The 27,326-nt window shown below is 40.4% G+C and overlaps 1 protein-coding gene across 1 annotated transcript in view; it reads right to left on the bottom strand.

The window, feature by feature from the left end:
* Lpp (LIM domain containing preferred translocation partner in lipoma) overlaps window positions 1-27,326 on the bottom strand; it is a 434,005-nt gene that overhangs the window by 259,322 nt on the left and 147,357 nt on the right. The window contains exon 4 of the mRNA XM_055625216.1: window positions 10,806-10,918. Coding sequence (XP_055481191.1) covers window positions 10,806-10,918 — 113 coding nt within the window. The remainder of the gene's footprint in view (window positions 1-10,805; window positions 10,919-27,326) is intronic.

Genomic DNA, 27,326 nt, shown 5'->3' with positions numbered 1-27,326 from the left:
ATATATATATATATATATATATATATATATATATATATATATATATAATTTAGTGACCAATCATATACTATACACTATCATGATGTATATTAATCTGAGGATTTGATCAATACATGCTCTCTTTCTTTTTAATCAAAGTACTTCCCCCAAAGATTTTTAAACACAAACACAAAAACTGGTAAAGATTCTAGACTCAGACCATAAGGATTTGATACGTAGATCTAATATTTGCTAGCTTTGTAAGTTTAAAATATTGAACTTAGATCCCCACTCACACCATAAAGCTATAGAGATTAATAAATTCACACTTACTAAATGCTATCCTGTAAATATCTGCATAATAATACTTTGACCACAAAACAAGAAATGTTTTGGCTTGTAACAACTCAATCGCAGGTGTAACTTTTAAGCATATTCTGATCTAAAACAGGAACTCAAACAGGGCAGGATCCTAGAGGCAGGAGCCATGGAGGACTGCTGCTTACTGGCTTGCTTTCCACAGCTTGCTCATTTTGTTTTCTTTACAGAACCCACAACCACTAGCCCAGAGGTGGAACCACCCACAGGGGGCTGGCCCTCTCCCATGAATAAATTCTTTTTAATAAATGCCTTACAACTGGTTCTTATAGAGCCATTTCCTCAATTCAGGTTACCTCCTTTCAGATAGTTCTCGCTTGTGTGTCAAGTTGACATGAGACTAGCCAGCACATCTCAGAAGAATGGGGACTCGAGTTTAGATCCCCAGTGCCTATAGCACACCTGAGGATGGTGGTTCATGTCTAGTCACTTATCTGCCTAGTTGAGTCACTCAGCTTTGGCCTCTATGTAGACACATGCACCCATATGTGGGTATGTACCAGCACATGTGTACATGTGTGCGCACACACACACAGACACACACTTTCAAATTTAAAAAGAAACCCAAGCTCTGGTACCAGTCTCCACTGACATCCAATTCCCTATGTAGGATAGTATTCATTCACTTTCCTATGTTATCAAATATTCAGAATGTATTGGCATGATGGCCAAGAAAGTAGATGGCAAGGGAGAAGGGGGGGGGGAGTAAAGGAAAGAGAAGGGATGGAGAAGAGTCATAGAGGAGGAACATGGAAGAAGAGAGGCTTGGTCCTCCTGGTACGGATTTATCTCATTGGAAGGCAGAGTATATGTGGCTAAGTGTATAAGACAAAAGACATGAGAGAAAACAAATCAAACATAGAGAGATCAGACAAAGAGTAAAACAGACCGAGCTGTGTGGACAAAAGAACAACTGAGAAGACCTTGGACAGAAGGCACTGCTTAATGTGCTCAGCTATGGAGCAGGGGGATTCTGGAGGAACAGTACAACCTGCTGCTAGAATTCATGGCAACAAGACTCTGCTGAGGGAAAGAAGAGGGTGAGGTCAGACTCTAAGGGTCATCTCTGATCACACCGTGCACATGGATAGATCTTACAGAGAGCTTGGCCTTGCTCCCAGAGGCAGATAGCTAAAGGATAAACACAGCCCCATGACGAAGCAGAGAGTGGGCACGGGTAATTGCATCTTGGGACTCAGTGCTGATGTGGGAACAAACACATGGTATGAATCACATATATTTCAGGAAGTGCTCGGTGAGTTTACATTAACACTCCCAACAGGAATTCCTATTTTTATGCCCAAGGTTACCTTTGATAAAAAGTGAGTATGAGGCCAAATCAGAAAACCACTGACCCGATCTTGCCTTAGACCGGAATGAGTGTGATTCTGCAATGTAACAATCATGGTTCCAGCACATACCTAGCTGGTGCAGTTACAAATTAACAGACAGCCACGACAAGCGACTTCAGCGTCCCGGAGGATGAAGAAATTCTGAATATGACAAGGGATGATGCCTTTTCAAGACTCACTATTCTCATCTCAACTTATAAATTCTTCCTCTTGTCCAGAATATTGCCTGAACTCCTTCCTAACAAATGCTTCCTTGTGCAGAGACAATGACAATCAAAGAGTGACTTGTGACCTCAGCAAATAGCTCAGTGCTGAGTCTGTGTGAATAAAGAACGACACCAAACCAAGGAATAATGAAAACCTGAGCTGGTCATTCTGCCTTTATGCCTCTCCCCTTTTTCAGACATGAGTTTTATTTGTAAGACATATTTCACTGCAACCAAGTTTAAAAGTGTATCACTGACTTCAAACGTTCTCAGTGACAAAGTCTCCTGCATGCAGTTCAAATGTAAAGTGAAATCTAAGTCCCACTGCCTTTAAATGGAAAGAACTGAAAGACACGTACTCCTTAACAGGCTCATGCACCCTTCATCTTGGTTGCCACTTACATGAGGACAATGCAGACCACGTGATGGGGGAGACACACCTGTCAGAAAGCTGAGCACCTGGCAGGCCTTCTGTAAATGCTAACTGTGTAGAAGGCACCAACTTGGTAAGGTCTAGGAGACTGTTAATGTATAAAGGAGAAAGTCCTGGTTCCAGGGAAAGGCTGTGCTGACAAAGAATGGCAAGGAATGGGTGGCAAAGGGAAGGTAGGCCATCTTTGATCGTAGATGTGTTGGGCAACATCTACCGAAAAGTGCTAGCACCTCCCTCAGCTAAGCAAATCTACGTGTGTGAGTACTAAGCATTCAGTCTCTTTCTCAGTTCTTTTCCGCACTCCATTTGAAATACAGCAGCATAGCTCGGCAGCCTGTTACTAACCCGAGAGCTAACAGTAAGCAGAACAATTTAATTAAAACCTCACAACCCTGAGTGCATTTGACCATAATTCCTTAATAGTGCATTCTAATCCAATTCCTAGTGATGGAAAACATTCTTCTCTACTCAACTTCTCAGTTCTCACCCACAGCCCTGGTAGGGTTGAGCACAGCCTATTTCACTTCTCATTTGTACGAAGGGCAAATATGTTTACCACCTCCAAGGGCTGCTGTGACTTTCCATTATTAGTGTTTAGAACTCTTCTGAGTGTTCTAAAAAATCGTCTGTAAGTTGACATTATTTGTAACACCCTGTTGGAGCTCAATACATATTCAATTAAGGAATAATAACAATACAGCAAAATCCACAAATTAGCAAGGCATTACTTTCACCCTACTGCCACAACAGTATCTGGAGCCTGCATAGAGCCTCTCATTAATGAGGGATAATTATTGTTTCTTCTAGTAATTCACACTTACATGTGCCTCAGAGGACACTGCCCTTCCACAAACACACAAGGAAGCTGCACCACCCACCCTGAAGAGAGTGAGAATCTTGCACACACCCTGCCCCCTACCCACCTTCACACAGCTCCTCCTTCACGAAGAGCTCTCCCTCCGTCAGGGAGTCGCTATCAGGGCCTCTTCTATACTTGCAGCTAAAGCCTGCCTCAACGGACTGCAAGCTCTATTACCGTCACTTTTTTTAGTTGCTCTCCACCCTCTGGACTGCATAGCAGATCATAACAGGCATGAGGAGGCAGCTTTTTATTGTTCTAGTAATGCATACAGCTTTAGATTTAAAAAAAAAAAAGTCCTCAAATGCAACTCTAACTGCTAAAGAGAACAATCCATTTATTAGCACCGAAAGTGGAGGTGAAGACACCTGAGTAAGTTTGAGCATGGAGAATTATGTGGAAGGAATAGCTTTAGCAAAGAAATATAGCCTGGTGTCCCTGTGTAACCAGTTCTGAGCCCCCTTCCTCCAAAAGGAACTCCCTAGCTGGGCCAGGAGGCCCCTGAATGAGGAGCAGCACTGGCAACACCACCCCCTCATTCTCCCTGCTGCAGGGTGCCCTCAGCGTTCTGTTGCCTATCTTGTTATACTGGGTTTTATGGCCTCAGCCTCCTGCTCTGTGTGCTCTGCTTTGGCATGCGTAGCTGAAGTTGAGGAACCTGTGCCTAGCGGGGATGAGGTTTCACCAACAGAAAAAGGGGTAATCTAAGCGATTTTACTATATTCACTATGAAAAAAAAAATCCCATATTTATTTCCCCCCTTCTGAAATGGCACCAAGGAGACACATGTGAGGCTGCCATGAATGGAGGCTGTGCTTTCCGAACAGCAGCAAAAGACTAAACATTTTAAAAAGCCTCGATTTGCACAGGATAACTTCCTCTCCCACCTGCTTTCCCTACCGCCCAAGCCAACAGATGTAGTACCTGTGAATACTTTGCAAGCTCACACTAGCATCGAAAGGATGTGTGTGGTCTGTACTCTACTGTCAGTTCCAACAGTCAAACACCTAATCCACAAATACCAACTAAGTTCCTAATCTATATTCTCCCAACAAAGCGAGGACGATGGGTAATATAGGAACTAAATCATTACACTTTATGTGAGTACTAAGATGGAAATGAAAAGGAGGATAATGGGAAAAATCCATACTGAGGAACACAGAAGCTTCTCAGCGAGCGAGCGTTCAGCTCTCCTAGTAACAACAAGTAGGCTAGGCAAGAGACGTGGGCCTTCCATTTCCTCATCACAAGAATCATCAGCTGAAATAGGATGAGTCAAATCTAACAGTTTTTGATTTATGATATTAAATTACTGCTATGGGAGTTCTCCATACTGTCATGTAACTCTGGCTTTATGAAATATAGCCGAGAATCAGGATTAATGTACATGAACTAATTGCATCACTCAACAATGAGGCATACTTTGGATGATAGGAACATTAAGTAGAAGTAACCATTATTACAGTAGCCTGACTTATTTCACAGTAGCCTTTTCAATGAGGCAGACATTGCTAGACAGAAGAATTTTCTAGGGAAATATTACTGAAATTGTCATTTTGCATGTGAAGCAGAAATGTGGTGGTAAGGATCACATAGATTTTTTTTAAATCACTGAGCCATGGAACATCAGGTGTGTCAAGACAGATACAGAGACGGATGAGGAGGAGCCAGGGGTGCCAGGAATACATAAGGAAGAGAGTAGAAAATTAAGCATTTTTTTATTTTTTTTCTCTTAATAGAAAAAAGCACTGGCCAGTCAAACATACGGAAGTATTACCCATCAAGAATATGGAAGACAGGTTTTTGTGAGGATCCTAGGCAATATTATAGAAGAAGTAGTCTGAGGTTGCACATATATTCCATCTGCTTTGGAAAGACTCTTACAATATACAAGGAGTAGATTGCTTTCTTATAACACCTTTAAAATATATATTTATTCAGAAAAGAAAATCCAGTAGACTGTTTTCAATAGTATTTAACTTGAGAATTTTTTAAAATTTAATTTAATTTAATTTTATTTTAATAATTAATTACCTCAGGGGAAGGTAATCAAAGAGCAGGCCAATCAGATTATTTCAGAGGCAGTCCCTCTTCCCATTACTATGTAACCCACTTGGACACTGAACTGCCATGTGTTACATCTGTGCAGGGGTTCTAGGCTGCAAAGAACTCACCAGTCTGGCCTCTGCCCCCACCTGTCTCAAGCCTACAAAAGCAAACAATCAAGGAGAAAAATCTCGAAGCCAGCCACCTCCTTACTGCTCTCTGCAGCTAGGACCACTATCTACAAATCAATTAGGACCCATTGACCTAAAAGGGGGAGGCTGAAGAGCATCCGAAGAGCATCCGAAGCCTTCTCATGTATTTTCATGGATCAAATGTCTTCGTAACCACACCCTAAGGAAATGGCACATGGTTTAGAGTGGGCTCCTGGAATCAATTCATTCATGAGCTTGTAAAGATTCCCACTATCGGGGGCTGGAGAGATGGCCTAGTGGTTAAGAGCACTGTCTGCTCTTCCAAAGGATCCAGGTTCAATTCCCAGCACCCACATGGCAGCTCACAACTGTCTATAACGCCAATTCCAAGGGATCTGACACCCTCACGCTAATGCACATAAAATTAAAAAAAAAAAAAAGATTCCCACTATCACTGTCTCAGGCTCAGTAGCCTAGATCTGCTTCTACAACACTGTCCTCTTCCCTCATCATACACACGGGCATAGGCAAAGGCAACCTCTGTGATAAGATCTATTCAAACTGTGACCCAAACCAGAGGTCAATTTCTATTGACCAATGAAAGTGGGCTTGGTTGTGGACCTGAGGTCCAAAATCAGGTAAAAAGGGGAGATAGAAAAGTGATTATCAGCCATCATACACCTACACTGGCTTTAAATTCCTTATAAAAAGAAGTGAGTTTAAAGGTGTTGTAATCTGACTTTAAGGCATGAATTGGGCAGGGGACTTCCTTTTGGCTAATTCTGAGCATAGTTCATGATGCTGCGATTTATCCTTAGAAATGCCAGACTCTTTCCACAGCCTGGCTGATCAGCTCTTTGTGGGACACTGCAACTCTCTCTCTCTCTCCAGCCCCAATTGTTCCTTCGTGTACTATTATTCAGAAGTACAGGAAGAAAGGCACTAATAATAAATGTTAAAAGGAAACACCGTACTTGAATATGAAAATTTTAAGCAATGAAACAGTTCTGGACCAAAGCATATTTTGAGGCAGGAAGACGACCTCTCAAGCACATGAAACCAACAGGCCTGAGTAAATACAATCAGACAAAATACAACCAGGGGGTTGCCAAGGCTGCACAGTGGGCAAGGAAGGCAGGCTGCACAGCGGACAAGGAAAGCAGGTTGCAGGGTCAGACCACAAACCAGGCTTAGTCAAAGGTGGCCTACCGGAGGTCATGAAAAGATCAAGCCACAGTGTCATACAGAGGGACAGGTAAGTCCCCAAGGAGCTTGGGAGGCCTGTCAATCAACAATCTGCATGTGGTTTGTACCCTCCTTGTGGTATGTGCTCCTGTGTGTGTGTGTGTTGTTGTTGTTTTATGTGTGTGTGTATGTGCTCTTGAATGTGTGCATGCATGTGTGTGTGTTTTACATCTCATCTATCTCCTTTTCCTTTATCATTGCCTCACTATATCTATAAGCTTTTTCTTACATTAGGAAAGCAAAAACACTGTGGAAGAAGGCAAGGAAGGACTGGAGGAGCCAGAGGGCTCAAGGACACCACAAGAAAACTCCCAGAATGAACAACCTGGGCTCACTGGGTCTACCAGAGACTGAACCACCAACTAGTGAGCCCGCACGGGACTGCCCTAGGCCCTCTGCACATGCTACTGTTGTGTAGCTTAGTCTTCGTGTGGGACTGCTAACAGTGAGATCAGGGGCTGTCTCTGACTCTGTTGCTTGTTTATAGGACCCTTACTGGGTTGCCTCACCCAGGCTTATTACGAGAGGAGGTGCCTTGACTCACTACAACTTGATATGCCATGGCTGGTTGATGTCCATGGGAGGCCTGCCATTTTTAAAGAGAAACTGCGGAGGAGTGGAAGGTAGGGGAGGGGAAGTGGGAGGAAGGCACTGGGAGGAGAGGAGGAAGAGGAAACTGCAGTTAAGATGTAAAAACAAATGAATGAATATAAAAATGAATGAATGAATGAATGAATGAATGAATGAATGAATGATGAATGAAATAAGCCCTATTGAGAAAGCCCTATAAAGTATGATGTCCAGTTCCCTGGAAAATAAAGCCTTTTAAATTATATTTCAAAAGACCTTAAAAAAGATATTCTGTGATATCTAAAAGTGATAACCAATGCTGTGTGACTGATCATGGTTGACTGAAAAGACAAATTACAAACTGTGACATCGAATCAGAGCAAAGTGATGTGATGGTTCCAAGGTTTGATACTCAGATGGCCAGACTGAGAAAGCCAAGTCCTAAGGCTAAGTCCCTGTAGCACAATGTGTCTACTTACTGAGGATATTCATTTCATTCATAACGAGTAAAGAACAAATGAATAAAGGGAATGTCAAGGGGCCAGTACGAAGTTTACAGGCATAAAAGTTAAACTGATTCTGGAAAAAAAAAATGTATCAAACCAAATCTCCCATTCGTGTTCAAATTCATCTTTCCCATAAAAAGAGAAAATCTCAACACAAGAATAATCCTTTGCACTAAATATTTATTTGCTTTTGTGTGGAAATTTATGTAGCATATATCAAAGATGTAAAGAGCAGAGCAAAACTCCAGGAGCAACTGTTCATAATAGATGCAACTCTGTATCCTACAGATGCCCCTACTCTGTATCCTAGAGCCTCACAGCAGGACAGGGGGCTAAGAACAAGCTGACAGAGATACAGAACAATCAACTGTGGGGACAAAAAAAAAAAAAAAAAAAAAAAAAAAAAGACTTTTCAGCCAGGAGGGAAGACTTCCTGATGAGAGTTCTGTCAGAACCACTGTGGTTCTCAGACACCTCTTTGGGTCTCAGTCTCCCCATTTCCAAAAAGGGATGGGAATTAATTCCTTCAGCAGGTGCTATATCTAGAAATCAGGCGCCTGAGTGGATTCGATGACCATGGAGGTGGTCCCTTTCAGCCTTGCAGCAGTCACACTTGGTAGACAGTCTTCTGGCTCTGAGCTGAAAATCTGGCTGGAAACATAAACAGACTTCTACATAAAACACACAGTTACCAGCTAGGAGTTGGAATTGGCAACATGCGGCTTTACCGGAGTTGAGAGGAAAAAGAGCAAAATCATCCCCGGAGAAAACACTGTTCCTGCTACACTGAGCTCTAGCCACATGTGTGGCTGCAGGGCCAGGGCAGGGTCAGTCACTGTCACGCCAAACTCACCAATGCCCAAGAGAAGGACAAAGCATCATTTTTAAGTTACCAAGAATGTCATTTGAAGAGCTTCAAAAACAACACTCTCTCCCTACCAGATTTGTCCTTTTCCATTTGGCAAACACCGCTTTATTTTATTTTTTTTTATCATCCTCCCTTCTGTTTTACAAAGAATATAAGCCAACATGGCAACAGGCTTCTTGTTTATTTCCTTCCTCTTCAAAAACAAAGCCATGGCTTGAGTACATTTATCAGAACAAAGTCCACAGAGAAAGAGATTTTTTTTTTTTTGTAATTTTCATGAAAGCCCCATGAACAGGACAAGGGTGCCACTTTCCCTGATTCTATTCAGCACAGTACTGGAAGTCCTAGCCGGGTAATTAGGCAGGACAAAGATTTAAAAGGGGTCCAAACTGGAAAGAAGAAAGAGGAATTGTCCCTGGTTTTAGACAAAGTAATCACACACATACAAGACTCTAAAACTGTAGAAACTGCTATTGAATTAATACATAAATTCTGTAAAATTGCATGATATGAAATTAACATATAAAGGTAAGTGGTTTATTTATGTTAAAAACCAACTCTCTGAAAAAACAATCCAGAAAGAAATCACATTCATAGTAGCTACAGAAACGTAAAGAAATTAAAATACAGTTTTTAAATGATGCAAAAGATGCTCACAATGAAAACTGTGCAACATCCGTCAAACTAAAGCAAGCAGCAATTAGTGTTGAAACACTGTGTTCAGGGGTTGGATGATTTTTAAAGGAAATCCACAGACAAAACTCTATTGTTATTGTGATTAGTAGCTGCACATAGTATCTATGATAACTTTATCATTTTCAGCTTCACATAGTATCAATGATAATCTTATCATTATCATTGCTATTATTTTCCTTACATGATATCAGCAGGAATATCAACATACCATCTAGCTATCTCAATTAGCAGCTTTAGACATATCATCAGTACCTTATGAGGTTTTTAAGGACATGTGGTTACTTTCTCTTTAATTTCGAGGTCAACCAGCATTCAGTGTGATCTGCTCACAATCACTAATTTAGAATATATTTCTCAACTACTTTTCAAGCTCCAGACGTTCTGCCAATCCTTGGTGCAGCAAATATTTAAAATATACCACAACAAGTTTAATAGCAATCCAGGAAAGAAAACAGAAGAGAATTTTAAAATCATGCCCATTAATCAATATATAATGGAGCACCACAACAGAAAAAAAAGGTATATAAAAGCAGACAAAAAATACTAAAAGATGACCAAACTTCATGAAAATATATGCCCCTAGAATCCAGCTGGCTCATAGCATCTTTTCTCCTTTGAACCTTTGTTTCGTGGACTGTCCTGACGAGGCTTCACTCACTAAGTCAGTCTTCAAAGCCACCCTGCGCCTGCTTCCTGGCACATAGCTCAGCCATATGCACAATGATTGGGCTCTATATGCTTGGAAGTTCCTTGGCATGAAAGTATGATTGCCTTCTGTGTCATAGGATTTCCAGCACTCAAATAGTATCTATATCAGAACAAGGACTATTTGGGAAATAACTGAATAATTTCTGCTCTGTTCTCCCAACCTAAATATAAAAAAAAAAGACCCTAACTGTTAGACCCTAATAGTTCTTCCTAACATCTTCTCCTCAATCACATTCCTTATGGGACACTGAAAATTGTATGCAAGTTTCACGAGTTTCTGACTCTTTACTGAAGATAAGCAAACATCAGATGTTCTTCTATCTTATATGAAAATAAGTGTTTCTCTACAAGTCCCTGACTGTTACCTTCAGTAAATGTCTATTAATAACATCCTTACTATTGCTTTAGTGAAAACAGTGATGCTCTCCATTCAGGGCCCACACTGAACAAAGAGAGCCTTAAATATTACTATTACTCATATAGAATATAAACCTCAAGAGTAGGTAGAAAAGATACTTTTAAAAGGGTTGGCTTTATGCTAAAAAAAATGTAGATTTCTCAAACAATATTTCTGAAAAAAAATCACCTTTGGTTTTAAAGTGAAATTGATATGTAAGCTTTTTCCAGGGCTTCGGAGTATAAACCAGCAGAACTCTGACAAGGGTGACTTGGGCAGTTTGCATTAAAGTAGAGTCTTTGCAGGTTGCAAAGCTTGCTGTGTTCTCTGGGTAAGTGCTTGCAAACCATAGAAACCACTCACAGGCATCCCCGCCTGATTATAAACCTGGATTCTATCATTGCTCTTACCTGAACCTTGAAAGCACCATCATCTAGTGGTGGAGGAGGAGGGAAGTGTCCAGAGCCCGGAGGAATGGTACCAGGATCATCTAATGATGGAGGTGGGGGTGGAAGAAAATCACCTACACAAAGGAAATACACACGAAAAGTTAACAGGCATGTGGGTTTACAGTGCTCTTTAAAAGATACATTTGTTGGCAATTTATTGTAATCATTTTAAACCCGTTTATTTGCCGTATGTAGAAAGTGTCCCTTACGTAGATAACTTTGGTTTAATTAATAGCCTTAGCTTTCATTAGATAAAAGGCTAGGTTTCATATTTCAGAGTCAGTCTAGAGGGGCCAAGTACACTAAGCAAAGACAAGGGGTTTTTTGGGAGAGGAATTAGGGATAGTGAATTAAATTGAATTAAATTGATAACTGGCATGTAAAAGATCCTGATCGAGCAGAGGAAGAAAAGGCTTGTATATATGTAAGGGTAACAAAAAATTCAGTTTATGAGGAGGAAAAACTTTTGAAAGTTAACTTGAACAGCATGACTAAGAGAACAAGCCCACCCCAGGCAGCAAGGCAGGAGAGCCTCCACATATAAGCCACGTTGAATAAAATCAACTATAGCACAGCAACAGCACAGGACCTCGAATAACACTGGGGGGAAGAAAAACTGGCTAGGTGGTAAACAAGTAAATGTGACCCACATGCAGGGAGGAGTTAAGTTTTTATTGTGCTAATTAATGACAACAGAACAAATGAGAGAACACTTGAATGAACACAGATGATACAGATCTTTGAGTACAACATGGTCAAGAAATATGAAGGCTTAGGCTGCAGAGGCTCCCAACATCTTCAGCCAACAAGAACGCATGTGCAATGATGGCATGTGTATGCTGATATCGAAGGCAAACATCCAAGGCTCTATGGCTACGCTATAACTTATTTAAAATTATTTTAAAATAAATTTAATTAGAAAACCGCACATTTTCCCAGTATTTTAAAAAGCATTTTTGTTCTTCCTTTAAAAGAAAAGCAGCCTTGATGCTTCATTTAGACATACTCTTTACATGTGAGTGGCTGCTCCTTGCATTTCAGCTTGTCAGCAATGAGCTAGCTATAGGAAGTAATCTCCATGATCAAATTAGTCACTTTGGGGTAATATCACAATTGATACAACTTGGGTATCTGCGCGGAAAGAAAGTCTAGGAATGGAAAGAGGCATCCTTTGAAGGGGGTGTGCTGACTGGCTCGGAAACACCTGGTGCCCACTACCTTTAACTGCTACACTGGGAGGAATCACTACCAGCTGCCACGCCTAATCCCTGTCACACTCAGCAGCCAAGGACACTGTCCCTGGAGCCATTCCGTTTACCAGGCTGTCCTTCGGCAGCTGATCTCCCTCCCAGTCATGAAACAATGCTCTTTGAAAATGCTGTTCAAACTTCACAGTTCATCAAGATCTCTGAGAGGTGATGTAGAACGCAAAGCTTTGGGTAGCACCCCCATAGACACTGAGCTGAGCAGCTCTGTGCAAGGACCAATGATTTGGGTTTCTAAGGAACTCAGGTAACCCAAGTGGCATTAGGTCTTGGATCATGCATCAAGTTTCACTGCACGCTACAAAGGACCTTCTATTCCTGTGTAAGCACCCCAGGATTAGAAAGGTTCAAAAGCTCCCACCACTTAAAGGATTGCTTCTGTCACTCCCTTTGGATGAACAATTATGCAAATATGCTCTATCCTAAGCATTTTAGAGTTATAACTAAAAAAGCTCTAGCAACTCCACCATCCTTGGTCTACATACTGGAATCTCCAAGAAAGCCACCTAACCCTATGGATGCCCAAACTATCTCACATGGATTTGATTATCTGTTAAGGAAAATGAACGACAAAAAAGTCCTCTTCTACCTTCAATCAGAAAGAAAGAGAAAAATATTCACAAGGTTTTAAGCAAAGAAGCCAGGACTAGGTTATTGTTCCGAAGCTAAGTTTCTGTTCTAGCCTTCTCTCTGGGCCTGTCTTCTTCCAACTTCTTTAAAGCAGAATGTGTACACACCATGTAATTCACCAGATGCTGTGTGGCATTCCGAGTTATCAGACCATCAGATATTATCAAAACTGGCTGAGCTCCTGGAATCCCTATTATAAAGAGAGAATGAAAGGCCTACAAAGGCATATGAATAAACCAAAACGTCACAAAAATTCATGTTAAAAATCAAGGTACAAGTCTCTGTCTCTGAGGTCTCTTCTAAGCACATTCTCCTTTACCCTGTTTCTCTATAAGAACATAAATATAGAGGTGCATAGGCTGGCGGCAACACCACGAGGATTAACGGGCAAGAAAAACTACGTTGTTTAACAAAATAATGTGAAAACAGCAAAGATACTAATTCTAAGCAAGATTGTGACAGTTTTTAAAAACCCAGCTGCCACCCTCTTAACCATCAACTACTAACTACAACCAGGGCCTCACTTTGGGAAGTCCAACCATCAAAGTTTGGTTATTTCATTCTGTACTAGGACTCGCATTTTAGAATTATATATACAATGGGTAAATGTCATACTAGTATGGAAATGCACTTTGAGGGGCGGGGGGTGGGTATTGGGCAGGGAAATGCTCCTGAGGGGAGAATAGCACCGGTGGGAGGGGGGTACTAGCTGCAGTAACTGGAAGGAAGAACCTGGACAAGGCTTTGGAATCATCTATATGTCATAATTCTGATGTATAGACAAACACCCCATGGACAAGCATACTCAACGCTACCAGTGTGATAAACCTACAAAATTGTGCATCGTCCCAGAGAAACTTGGTGGTGATTTTCTCAGAGAGTAGAAATGATAAGTTGCCTTTAACAGGCTGAACTGTACAACTAAAGAGCATAGTGGCAGGAAAACAGAGGACCAACTTTCCATTCGTCGCTGCTGCAGTTACGCATATTGTTCCTTTTGCTTCAGACTGGGAGAAGGAACGCCTAGCTCCTTGTCCTTTGCTCTCAGAGGACTGCTGAGTTTATATTTCCGGCTTGTCTCCCATGCTCCTCAAGCAGACAAGAAGCCCCTGTGAATGCCACAGTGGCACTGGCGCAACATCAGAGAGTGCAGGGAGAGAGCTCGTGGGCAGCATGAACTGGTGAGCATGTGAACTGAGATGCAGAGCCCAGGTCACTACCAAATGTTTAGCTGAGCAGTGCTTTTAAAGCCACGGGAAAGTGCTGAGACATGACAGGCCAAGAGACATGACAGGCCAAGCTTTCTCATTCAAGAAATCACTCTATCCGTCTTCTCACCCTACAGACTCCTCTTGTAGTTTAAGACTACAAATATGAAGGTGTGGCTTTCTCCAGGAGAGCTTTTGCATGCTCTTCTTTGTCTTTTCTCTGACAAGGGTAGGCTGCGAACTCATAGATCCAGATATTCCAATGAGTATCTCAGTCTTCCCCACTCCCACACCCTTCTTTGTAACATGCTATCCATATCTGGGCTTGAATTTGTGCTCCTCTGTCCTCAGCTCCCTGTGTGGACCGCTGTGCTTCATGGATCTCAGTGCCAGAAAGAAGTATCTTCGGCAGTGCTTTCTGGAATCGCTTGTTGAATACAGTCTCTCGTTTCTAGGTCAGAGTGGACACTAGTTGCTTGAAGCATTCTCCCCAACTCCAAGCACGGAACACAACAGATCCTGCAAGGCTTATTAAGTGTGGTGGCGTGGCCCCTGAAATGCAGCTACGTGAACAGGGGAGGAATGGGAAGTCTGCACAACAGCTAAGCACATCCACTGACCCCCAGAAGGAAGAAGCCCTCACGGAGTCCTGAAAAAGCCGTGTGGGGATTTCTGTTCTCTCAGGACACAACTCTTTTGAGAACTGTAAAGGGGGGTGCTCACTCTCAAGGCAAATCACGGCACAGCTGGTTGTCTGTCTTCACCCTCATGGAGAGAAAACCATACCTCTGCGGTGAACCAGCTCCTTCTGTGAGTAAGGAGATACGTGGCACTGGCTGAAATTCCTTACATTTAGACTCTTAGACATACATGGCAAGATACTAGAAAAACGAATCTTCTATCCTTCTTTTACCTTCATTTTCTTCTACTTAACTAAACAAATTACTACTTCTGGCTGTACTTAATAACTCTAGCAGACCATGTTACTTTTAAGGAAACACTAAGGTTAAAATCACTAATGAAAAAAATGTCTGAGGCAACAGATATGCTAATTATCCTGTTTTGCTCTTATCTCACATATGAATATATCAAAATTTCACATTAGGCATCAATATATGAATTTTTATGACTTCTATCCATTAACTGGGAACATCATATATGTAATTTAAAAAATATAGATGAAACACAATATTCACAAACGTGTAAAGAGCCCTGTGTGATCCTACTAGCACTGAAAAAAAGAAACATAGCAAAGGGTATCAAATCGTCAATCATATGTGTAGGCTTTAATTAAGGGATAACCACATTTGATAGTTTGTCCTGAGACAAAGTGACAAAAAAAGCATGCAACAAAGCACACTTTGAATCTTCAACTTGATGCAATATAGCAAAAACCATCCCAATGCTCATCAGTTCAGCACTGCTTACAAAGAAACCACAGCTGATCGCACACTGGAAGCCAGGAGAGCTATCACACTGATGGGTTCATCTCTGTCTGTCATCCAGCTATTCACTCAGTGTCCTCTGTACACCAGGCATTACTCTAGACCCTGAAGTATATGGTTACAAACAAATAAATGCACAAAACAAATGTGAAATGTTGTCCCCAGAGGACTTACACTGTGTCAGGAAGAGAGGGATTACTAAGAAACAAACAGCTAATGGGAGCTGAATGTCAAGGAGCAATGAATATGGAGATGAAATGAGGAGTAAGGAAGGGGACTTGGTAGGATGATGGCAGGATGTTGCCACTTTAAAGAACAGGATTGAGAAATGCCTCACCAAAGTGGCATTTGGACAAAAACGTAAGTGGAATAAGGGAGTGAGTCACAGAATATCTGGGGGCCGGAGAGGAAGAACCAGTATATTAACAAGTGGAAGAGAAGAGGGCCAGACTCCGAAGAGGGCTTTCCGGCATGGCACTGCTTTTCACATGGCTGTACATTAATAGAGGTTACCCAGAGCTAATGGCATGACAAATGCTGTTTTCTAGTCCCTTTTCTTTTCCCTTAATTCTATACAATAAATATGAATTGTAACTTTGCATTTTTTTAAGAATCAGAGGAAGATACTCTGAAATGAATCGCAGAATCTACTCAAACCCAGAGTTTAATTTTAATGCATCACTATATTTACCCAAGCTAAAATTTAATGTGCTGTCATCTTTCTAAATAACTTCGCTCGAAATGCTCTTTGAGATTCTCAGATTAAAAGCAAGAAGACGACTTATTATCTTTGAAGAGGATGACGTCTCCCCACTTTGAAATTGGACAGTCTCACTCCGTATTTAGCTTAATAGTGAATTTCTGGAACTGTACCGACTTCAACGATCCTCTTGTTTAAATTACAGATAAATACTGTGTACAGAGGTGAACACTGGTGTGCTATATCTCACTGAACATATTAAACTGCTCTATCCCATAGCAGTCTCACTTTGCTGTAAAAGATTCCTTTTCTCAGTTGAAAACGCGGAATGGATTTCACATAATACAAAAACTTAAGGAGAACTTGGTTCTGAAACATAGACCAGAAGCAAATGTACTTTTGAATTTCCCAAGTGTTACTTGCCTGTCAAAAGCGTAGTAACTGCTATCCAAACAATAACCACATCCACATATTTTAACTTTCAAATAAGGGAAATAAAAATTATAAAAAGACAATGGGTTGAACTTGATGTATTAGTCTTCTTTTTTTTTTTTTTTTTTTTTTTTTTGATGTATTAGTCTTCTACCAGTTATTGAGACACTATACTAAAGTGTGAAATTCTCAGCATGAAAAGATGAAATAAAAATTTGACAGTCATGATATGGACCAAGATCAATGCGACATCAAAAGAGGGGGAGAAAATATTTTAATTTATAACTCAGAAAAGAAGCTGGCAAGTGAATACTAGCGTACTGAAAGAAGCTACCCAAACTATCCCGTCTGCTTCGAGATAAGACATCCCCAGTGGTGACATCCATGGCAGAAACTTCCTTTCTCTTTAAAGACTGCCATGAGCTTGGGGCAGCGTGGATTCTCAATGCAATGCAACAATGGGTAACTGAACCCATTTTTACCCTGATGATTCTGACTGTGTTTGCCCAGCCTCATCAAGAAGGATGATGGAGAGGAGGGAGGGGCCTATGATCGGACGCAAAGTGAATAAATAAATTAGTTTTTAAAAAGAATGATAATGTGCTGAGAACCACCATAGCTCAGATTCTGCTCCAGTATTTACTGTCTGTCGGTTTTTCTCTTCACCAGGTAGGAGGTGACTGAAGGCTGGCTTCCTGTTTTGTGAACAATGTATCATCAGTCTGTTATTTGCTGAGTATGTGCTCCCCAGGCTGGAGGTAGAGATTGGTAATAAATATATTAAATATAAACTCTAACGAATTGTATTTTTCTAGAGTCAAGTTTTGTCCTTTCTGACTATTGATGTAAGGTACAGTGAAACTTCTGCCTAGAAGACTAACATCAGCGGGTCAGAGGTCTGTGGCCCTGGTAGTCAGGTAGGGAAAGACTTCAGTCCTACCAGACCTGCCAGTTTTTGTTTTGCTGCTGCTGCTGCTGTTGTTGATTTACTTCTTTCTGATTGTTTACAACTTAAATTACTGACAGTCTGGCTGCCAAGTAGAATGCCTGAGTCCGAGTCCTGAACCCTAAATTACCATCTGCTCTGGGGGCAGTTCATCCTATAGAAGGGTTGCAACTGTCTGTACTTGCACTTGATTTTTCTTTAGTAATCAAAGATCTGAGAATAGACTTTCACAAAATCCATGACCAGTAGGTATCCAGAAAGTTCTACCAATCCTCCAAGAATTTCAGAGAACAGAGTCTCATTCCATAAGGTGGAGATGGTAATGGAACAGGAAACAAGGGATATGGAATTCCAAAGCACCAGTGCTACAGATGTAGAAACAATCTGACTTTTGCATTTTATTACTGATTTTTTTTTTAATTTTAAACTTTATTGTTTGAAAGGCAGCAAATAAAAACCACCACACATCAAGGTTTACCAGACGCAAAGAATATAAACTACAATGAAGTCCTTTGCAGTTTGAGTAGCCATTCAAAGTAGAAGCCATGAAGCTTCACACTGGATTTTATACTTTCACTACTGAATAGATCTTTCACCACCAAAAATGAAAACTCTACGTCAGACTTAGAAATAGAGAAACAATCAGCTTTACACCGTGCTTTGCAACTCCTGTTATTTGCCTGCATTTGGTTCTTCCTCATCGTCCAATATTTAGCTCCTCTTATTCTCTTTTCTACTTGTCCCACTGTGCCCACATATACCTTTGTTTACATGTGCTGGTTAGGTTTTTTTTTTTTTTTTTTTTTTTTTTTTTTTTTTTTTTTTTTTTTTTTGTCAGCTTGACATATGCCAGAGTTACATGGGAAGAGAGATCTTCAGTTGAGAAACATGTGATCATAAGGATTGGCCTGTAGGCATGGCTGTAAAGCAATGTCTTGTTTCATGACTGATGGGGGAGGGGTGGCTGTGCACACTGTGTGAGATCGTGTCCCTGGGCAGGTTGTCCTGCAGTATATAAGGAAGCAAACTGAGGGAGCCAGGAGGAGCAAGCCAGTAGGCAGCACTCCTCCATGATACCTGCATCAGTTCTGCCTCCAGATTCCTTCCCTGCTTGAGCTTTTGCCTTGCCTTCCTTCAGCGATGGACCCTATGTTGGGGTATAATTTGAAACACCCCTGTTCATTCCCAAGGCGCTCATACACACGTGTATGTTGCTGGTTTGGCTCTAAGAACAGGAATATATTAAGGAGGAATAAGCATTGGAGTCCCACTCAGATTGTCATCTACTGTGCTATAATTCTTAAACCAGCATCTCTACACTGGCGAGGCAAACAGGAGTATTTCACAAAGCACCATGGGAGACTCGGACAAGTATTCCTAGTCACACATCACTGATCACCATGAACAACTGTCTGTCTGTGGTTACAGATAGGAAGGAAATATTGAAGGCAGCCAATTCTCAACAGAACTGTCACCAAAAAATACATATTAAGATGGCACCTGATGAAGTCTGTATAAATTCTACATTATTAAGTTGTACATGTTAATTCCTTGTATTGGGTTGGTCTACTCTGATAATACAAGGTACAGATATTTGAGTAAGCTAGGTTAAAAAAAAAAAGAGTCCTTGACACTAGCTTTTCAATATTTCTGTAAAGTGTGCAATTGTTTCAGACTAAGAAGTTAAAATTCATGTTTTGAGTTATAAAGAAAAACAAGTAATTGAACTAACCCAATCACTTCAGGTTGTAGATGGAGAATTCTTCTGCCAGGGAGATAAGCAGCCAAATAGTATAGAATATATACTGTGACTCAAAATCCCTGTAGCTCAAAGCTAAAGTCACATTTAAAAGGATCCATAGCAGCTTTGAGGTGAGGAACTGAGATGTCTGGAGAATTATAAAGAACCTAACCCTCTACAACTCCTGAAGGCTGAAAAAGACCATTTGGGGATCCCCTGTAGATAAAAGGAGCATGAGAAAGATCTTCAACTGAATGCATCCTGAATGCAGCCTAGATAGGCTAGGAATCCATGCTCAAAACCACAGGAACAGACATCCCACAAAGCTCCATTTCTCCATGTTGGTGTTCTTTCTTCTGCTTCAGAAAAATCCAGACGTAAATGGCTACATGACTAGGAGCCTTCTGCAATTTCTCCAGGCTTCATCTTTTATGCACTTGAAGTTCTTCTTGCTGAGAAATTCTTGTTACTATTTATATAAAATGATGCCAACCATTACTCACTCTCCTTCAACCCTGCCATTTATTTCATCAAGCCTCAAGCTTAGCAAATGCATAAATGCTATAAAAATAATCAAATAGAGACACTCATTTCATTTCAAGGTGGTTGTTTTTTTGGCATGCACTTCCCCCCACAGGAATACTGGAGCTGACAGGTACTTGCTCTAAAAATTTACTTCACCACCTGCTAGCTGAAATATTGCTTTCATGGATTTATATTGTATTAAAAGGTCACTGGCTGTTTAAGGCTTAAACAGTTTTAATCATTCTAAAAGTCTCTTAACAGTAAGAAAAGGAAGCTCAGAACAAACAGCAGCAGGGACTCTAATTAAAAGGGCCAATTCATCTAATTTTATTTGGGGTTAATTATTCAGGATTCACTCTTTGATGTGTAAGGAATAGCAATTAGTAATTTTAGTGATTTGAGAATCATTGGAGGTGTAATCAGTTAAAATGAGTGAGTGTTTACAACACAAGATGGTGAATTAGTCTCTCTCAGCTGGAGAACAGGAACATTAGGCTACAGGAGATGAAGGCAAAAAATTTCCAACCCCAGTAAGAACAGTCACTTCAAAATCAAACACATGTCAACCACCATGTACCTCCGTTCCTCTAAGCCACACTAAGCGGCAGAAGGTTCCCGAAACTGTCCTTAACCAGGTCACTTTTGCCACTCTCCCCAGCCACTTTCCTCTGACTGCCTCACTGCCTCCATGGCAACCATAACTGGGTACCATAAAAAAGAACCTCTAAATGAATACGCCATTTACAAGCAACACGGTCTCACTGTTATCACGGAGCTCTCTGATAACACTCCATAGTTCTGACCGGCTGAGCATCACTGAAACAATGTATCTATATAGCCTGGTACCTAAAACTGGACTTTAGAAATGCAGCCATAGATCTGTTGACCTCATTCAATGACCTCTATTTTTCTATTTATTTCACTTCCATCTCCTTCCATAACAAAGACTGATAAGGCCTATTTTTTTTTTCTTCCAGCCGTCTACTCTGAATACAAGAAAGCCACATCAAATTGACCTCATTCTTTAGAAACTCCTTCACTATTCTTCATCTCTACTGCCACCAAAACATAATGTGCAGCTATCCCATATTTAGACTAAAGATATTATCTAAGTGGCTTATAGTCTTCCCAAGCTAGTACTGTCCAAAGCACTATCTCCTCAGGTGCAAAACTGAAAACCTCCACTGACACCCTACCCCTTAAACATAACCAAATAATCCTCTAAAAATGGGGGCTAAGTGGGAGGACTCTACTTCCTGATTTTACAACTTTGCACAAAACTATGGTAATCAGAACACTGTGTTATTGGAAAAAGAAAACCATATCCTCTTGTGAATAGAATGAATAGACAGTGCAGAAACAAGCCCTCACACTGGCAGCCAATAGATCCTATGGCAATCAGGTTGGAGTTTGGGGGAATATTGGAAGCTTGTTAGAAGCTTTATTTGGGGTTCTCCAGGATTTAACGAGTTCACATTCTGAACAGAAGAAATTCTATAGCTAGATGAACCTTCTTTAAGAATACCAAGAAAACTGACAAGCTTGGTGGGTTATGGTCCAATACGTTGATCAGTTTGCATCTTCTATATGCAAACAGTTCCTCTGGAAATGATAAATTCCATGCAAACTATTTCTGACTGATCCACATTAGAGCATACTTAGAGGTACATGATAATTCTGTGTGTATATGAATTTAAAATGGCCACATCAGGGAAATTATCAGTTTTATCTCCTCAATCCTAAATCTTTCCTATATGTTAAGAACTCTTGGACCTAATTATTTTAAAGTACATCAGAGATCAAAGGTCACTGTAGACCCTAAGGTGATTGCTATAAACTGCTAAAACTGTCCTCATCTTAGCTATCCTTTGACAACTGTTATCTGTCACCTTAGCCTCTCATCAGGGCAGTTTCTATTCCTTAGTGACCCCATTCCACAGTCTTCATGTGTAAAACTGGGGCTAGAGAGATAGCTCAGTGGTCAAGAGGTCAGTGCTCTTCCAGAGGTCCTAGATACAATCCTCAGCCCCCACATGGCAGCTCACAACTGTCTGTAACTGTTCCGGGGATCGGACACCCTCACGCAACATACATGAAGGCAAAAACACCAATGCACATGAAATAAAAATTAAAAATCAAGAAAAAAATACAAATGAGTAAAAGTTGCCTTACTGTATCTCTTTGCAGAGAATAGCCACCAGTCATACTTCTGTAAATGACAGGGTTTTATTCCTTACGCAACTATTCATGCATGGAGCATTTCCCCCCATTCCACTGACAGACATGCTCACTGAGTCTGAATCTTAAAAGCTGTTAATATGCTATAATAAATATGTGAGTACAGCTATCCCCTTGACATAGCTATTTCATAACCTTTGGTTAAATACTCACTGAGGAGATCTTTGGGTCGCTTTTTAGTTTGAGGATAATACAACATGTTAGTCTTCTGTTGGCTTATGAGGTTGCATTGCCAGCAACACAATGGAAAACTTTCACTTTGCCCCATCCTCACTGGTCATCCGCTGTAGCCATTTTAACAGGTGACATGATAGCTCATTGTTGTTTTAATGTGTATTTCCCTAGTGATGTTGAGACTTACATATATTTGTTGACCATTTGCTCATCATCTTTTAAGAAATATTTGGTTACATCATTTGCTGGGTTTTTAGTGGGTAATTGCTATCTTTTTCTTGAATTTTTGTGGATTCTAGATATTAATGTCTTCCCAGAGGAAGAGCTGTAATATATTTACTCATTCTGCTGGCTGTCTAGCTCTTCACTGACTGTTCCTTTTTCTGCAGCCTTCCACTTTGAGATTATCTCATCTTTTCTGTTTTGCTTTTGTTGTCTTTGCCTTGGGGTTTTCATTAAAGGAAAAAAAAAAACTTTGCTTACACTAATGTGTTGAATTATTTCCCATATGTTCTCTCTAGTACTTTCACAGTTTTAAATTGCATATTTAAACCTCTGACCCGATTTTTATTTTTATTTTTTTTAATATAGTGAGAAATAGAGATCTACTTTCCTGTGCACACACGTATCTGTTTTTTCTCAGCACCATTTGGTGAAGACAATGACTTTTCTCCAATGGTTGTTCTTCATGATTTGGCAAGGCTCAGTTGGCCACATATACACACAGTAACTGCTGGGTTCCTCCTTCTATCCCATTGGTCTATGTATAAGTTTTTCTGCTTGAGGCATCATGCTGTTGGGTCACAATGCTTGGGAGTATCTTTTGAAGCCAGGCACTGTATGCCTTCTACTTATTTTTATCCTTAGGAATGTTTTGGGTATTTAGGATATTTGTGGTTACACAGAATTTCTTTTTTAAGACTGACATTTGTATTTTGACAGGAATTGTCCTAAATTTGAAGACCACTGAGGTGCCACACTCATTTGGACAATATCAATTTTCCAATGTATAACCCTATACTATTTCCATTTGTATGAATCCTTGTGAGTTCCTTTCATTAAAGTTTTATGATTTTCATTGTACAGGTCGTACATTTTCTTGCTTAAATATTGCCCTACAAGTTTTAAAATGCTGTAATATTATTGAGTAGGATTGCTTCTTCCATTACTCAGTCACGGGCCATTCTGGTGATTTACACAATTGTGTCCTCTTGTTTCCAGACTCTAATGACCTGCTCATTCATGTGTTCTGTCAGGACCACCTTATCTTCTTCATTTTTTCATGTAGAAGCCCAAGGCTCTCTTGAACACACAGACTACCTACAGTCCTAAAGAGATATCCTTAGCTCCCCCCAGACTTTCACCTACCAACTTTCTATAACATCTATAGCATTTAATATGCACGCTGTATGCAAAACAATGAGGCATTTACCTCACTGCACTGTGCCATCTTTGATGGCAGTTAGCATATAAACTTTGTATTCCATTCCAGCAGAATGTCCTCCAAAGGCTCATACAAGTGAACTCAAGAAGAGATGTAAAATATTCATTGAGTGTGTACATGCATTGATTATTTTGGATGTTCAATCTCTGCCACCTAAATTGGTCCGTAAGCATACAATTTGAAAAAAAAAAATTCATGGCCAGAGATCTCAAAATATGTGAGAGTGTGGGGGGAAGACAGATAGGACAGGAGAAAAGGGCAGAGGGTAAGATGTTGGGGAGGGTGTTGTAGTGTCACTCTAGGCAAAGCCTCATCTAAGAATTCAGAACTGCTACAGAAGACTGAGCAGCCATGGACCTTTCCTGATGTTATGTTCACACACCCATCATTTCTCCATACAAAAATTCAAAACCAGACCTGACTTAGCTTCCTCATTTGTTGTTTTCTAATAAGAATGCAACTGGATATTCTATCCCAAGGGAGAAGGAGAAGGTGGGAAGATTGGGAAAGGGAGAGAGAATTTGGAAACTAGAGAGTAGACTGAAGGGAAGACCCCAGGGGATGGCAAACAAATGAGAGTTCCCTTAACCTGTCCAGTGTGGGAGGACTTAAGACACAGAACAGCCACAGTCCCGCAATAGTAGAGAAGGCCAAATGCAAAGTACGTACTAGCTGCAGGAACTTGAAACCATGAAGTTCAAAGTCTATAGTCTTTTGCCAAGTGAAATGCAAGCAACACATGTCTTAGATACTGCCTAGGGTTGTACCAACCACAGCAGATAAATTTTAAAATGCTTTTAAAACCTCATGTCCTATATAAATATCCATTACTTTTTACTATGAAATGATTTTTTTGTAACTTAATGATCCTTCCTTTGTTCACAAATATTTATAAAGTCAAAAATAAAAATGTAATTAAATATGTAAGCTCAATATGGCCCTTAGTCTACTAAAGACTCAAGGGCAAAGGCAAAGATAAGGAAAGAAAAAAAGTATGACTAGAGAGGGCCAGATGAAATCCAAGGTATGGTTGGTTCTCCTTAGAATGTCCACCAGAAAATTCTTATATAACAATTAACTCCAGATTCCCCTGGGCTTGGTTAAGTATTACTAGGTAACTTCCTTAATGGACAAACTGTTCCTAAATAATATGCAAGATATAGCAAGAAAATGTTACAGATACATAGAAGAGAACAGTTCTGCCTCAAAATCAAATAAATTGGCCAAATCAAAACAACAGCCACAATCTGGTGATCAAACAAAGACAGAACCCAATAACTGGCTCTTTCTCCCCAAGCTGCGCTATAAACCAACCACATTCCGGCATCCAAACATGGATGCATCCAGTGGAAAAGGATTTTAAAAAGTCCAAAATCTATTGATGTTTATCACCTAAGAATCAAGATTTGTCAAATCAAATAAAGACTTCAATACTTCAGAAATTCTCTGGAAAAAGCAAGTTTTGTCCTTAGGGAATCACTCCTTGCATTTCATTTACTTCACCTTCGTCACTCAGACTAGGAGGTCCTGTGCTGGAAGACAATTACAAATAGCATAGTCTGAGGATGTATTCTGGGCTGAAGTTCAGGTACTTTGCTATTTTAGCAGACTTGTTCCACCAGCCCAAAGACATAATTTAGCTGAGTGAGGAATTCCTTCCCTCCTTTTACTTCATTTGGCCAGTGGCCTCGGAAGGCCTATCATTCCTTAGAACAGTGGATTTATTGCAGCCTTGTATTCTTCCAACAGTAGCTGTAGTTCTCGGAGTCTCAAGTTCAGTGAGCTCAGCCTTGGCATGCAAGGGTCTCCCTCTGTCTCAGCTGTGAGAGCATTTGTTCCAGGTCCATTTGCCAAGGGCATGGTAGCATTTCCCTTCCTGGCACTTAAGTCATTACAGGGCTTCTTACAAAGAGATTCAACCCTGTCAGTTGAGGCCCTGTTTAAGTCCTATGGAAACTTCCTTGGCCTAATGGGCAATATATGACTTTATAAACCTACGAAATAATCAGGTTAAGAGGAAATTAGAATAGAATAAGAAGGTTCAAAAGCCTAAGGTTCGTAAACAATTTCTAACTGGACAAATGCCCACTTTCTGCTTTTACAAATAAAGCTTTATTGGAACATGGCCACAATCATTCAATTACTTATTATATATGGCTACTTTTTTGTTCCAATGTCAAAACTAAGTAGAAAGAACACCACACCTCCCTGAAAGCCTATATACAGTGACTGTTGGGATGTACAGTAAAGCTTGCTAGCCTGATCTTGCCTGTGAGATTGTTTTACACGCAAGGACATTAGGAATCAGTATGTATACACTTATCAAAAAGGCAACAAAAATTTTCAAAGCAAGATATCTCTAGTTGTATCAGACATTCTGCACTCAAACACAGTAAACAGTAGTTCCGCCTAGTATTTGTTGGGGGGGGGTGGTGGTTAGGTTCCTTTCAGATGGAATTGTGTTGAGAGATAACTGTTTGAAGACAGAGTAGAACTTGAAAGTTTCCTTTTCCAAAAAGGTGAAGCAAGCAAATAATTTTAATGTAATGTTGTCTCTGGTAGTGTTCCACTGTTTCTGTGGCAAATAACCACATGTTTTATAGTTTAAAAATAACATAGGCTTTTGATCTTATTGTTTTATAAATAAAAGTCCATCATGTATACCAGTCGACTAAAATCAAAATACATATAGAGCTGCTTTACTTGATGAAATCTCTGAAGAGAACCTATTGATCCACCTTACCCAGCTTCTGTAAGTGGTCCTCATTCCTTGTTCTATGGCTCCCTTCCTCCATCTCCAAAGCCAGCAAACACTCAGTGAACTTTCTCTCACTGTAGATCAGCACAAACACCTCTTTGTTGCCTCTCACTCACTTCTAAGGAATACTTCTATGACTCCTGGCCTCACCTGCAGGCTTCTTAGCAACCTGAACTTTGCAATGAATCTATTCACAGATTGCAGAGATCAGGACCCAGCACCCTCCATCCAACTCTTCTTCCCGCCACAGTGAGACACAGAGAAGGAGACTGCACAAAGTGCTGGAAAGATGGGAGAGGAGCAATTCCTCAGTGCAGTGAGTGTCCTCCAGCCATAACATGGAGTATCTAAAGCTAACAGAACTCCCTAAGAAAGCCTTCCTGTTTCAGGATGGTTTTCTACATTTGGAGATTACTTAAACATTCTATTTTGTCATCCTCACATTGTTCTTCTCTTCATGCACCTATAATCTCCTGCTACTAAATTAAGGGGAAAATCCCTATTAGATGAGAAGCTGAGGAATGCATTTCAGGAAGCAAAATTTGCATTTCCTCTTGACTCTACCTGTGGGTGGCTTTTCTTTATACCACTGCAGCGATTAAAAAAATAATAATAATTAGGAGGCTGCTCAGAGTAGGACAATCCACACCAGAATCTGGGAGGAAAGAGTAGCTTTGTGGCTTGTAAGGAGGAGATAATGAATGCAATGATAGGCAGAACTTTACCCAACAGGTACAAGAAATGACCAAAAAAGGACTATAACTGTACTTACCTTTTTAGACATGTTACACCTGATACAAAGAGACACAGAAACATGAGCCTGAACCATGACTATGAACCAGCTGGAAATATGAAAAGTTTGTTTGGAAAAACTATAAAGAGTTTCACAGAAACAATGACAATAGTATACCAATATAGCATTTGCTAAGAGCCTGACCTATGACAGTGACACAGAACTAGACAATCAATAAATGGG

The sequence above is a fragment of the Psammomys obesus genome, unplaced genomic scaffold (genome assembly GCF_907164565.1).
Source record: "Psammomys obesus unplaced genomic scaffold, mPsaObe1.curated_primary_1811, whole genome shotgun sequence".
NCBI lineage: Eukaryota > Metazoa > Chordata > Mammalia > Rodentia > Muridae > Psammomys > Psammomys obesus.
Note: the sequence above shows the minus strand (reverse complement) of the source record. Positions and strands in the feature narration are given on the sequence as shown.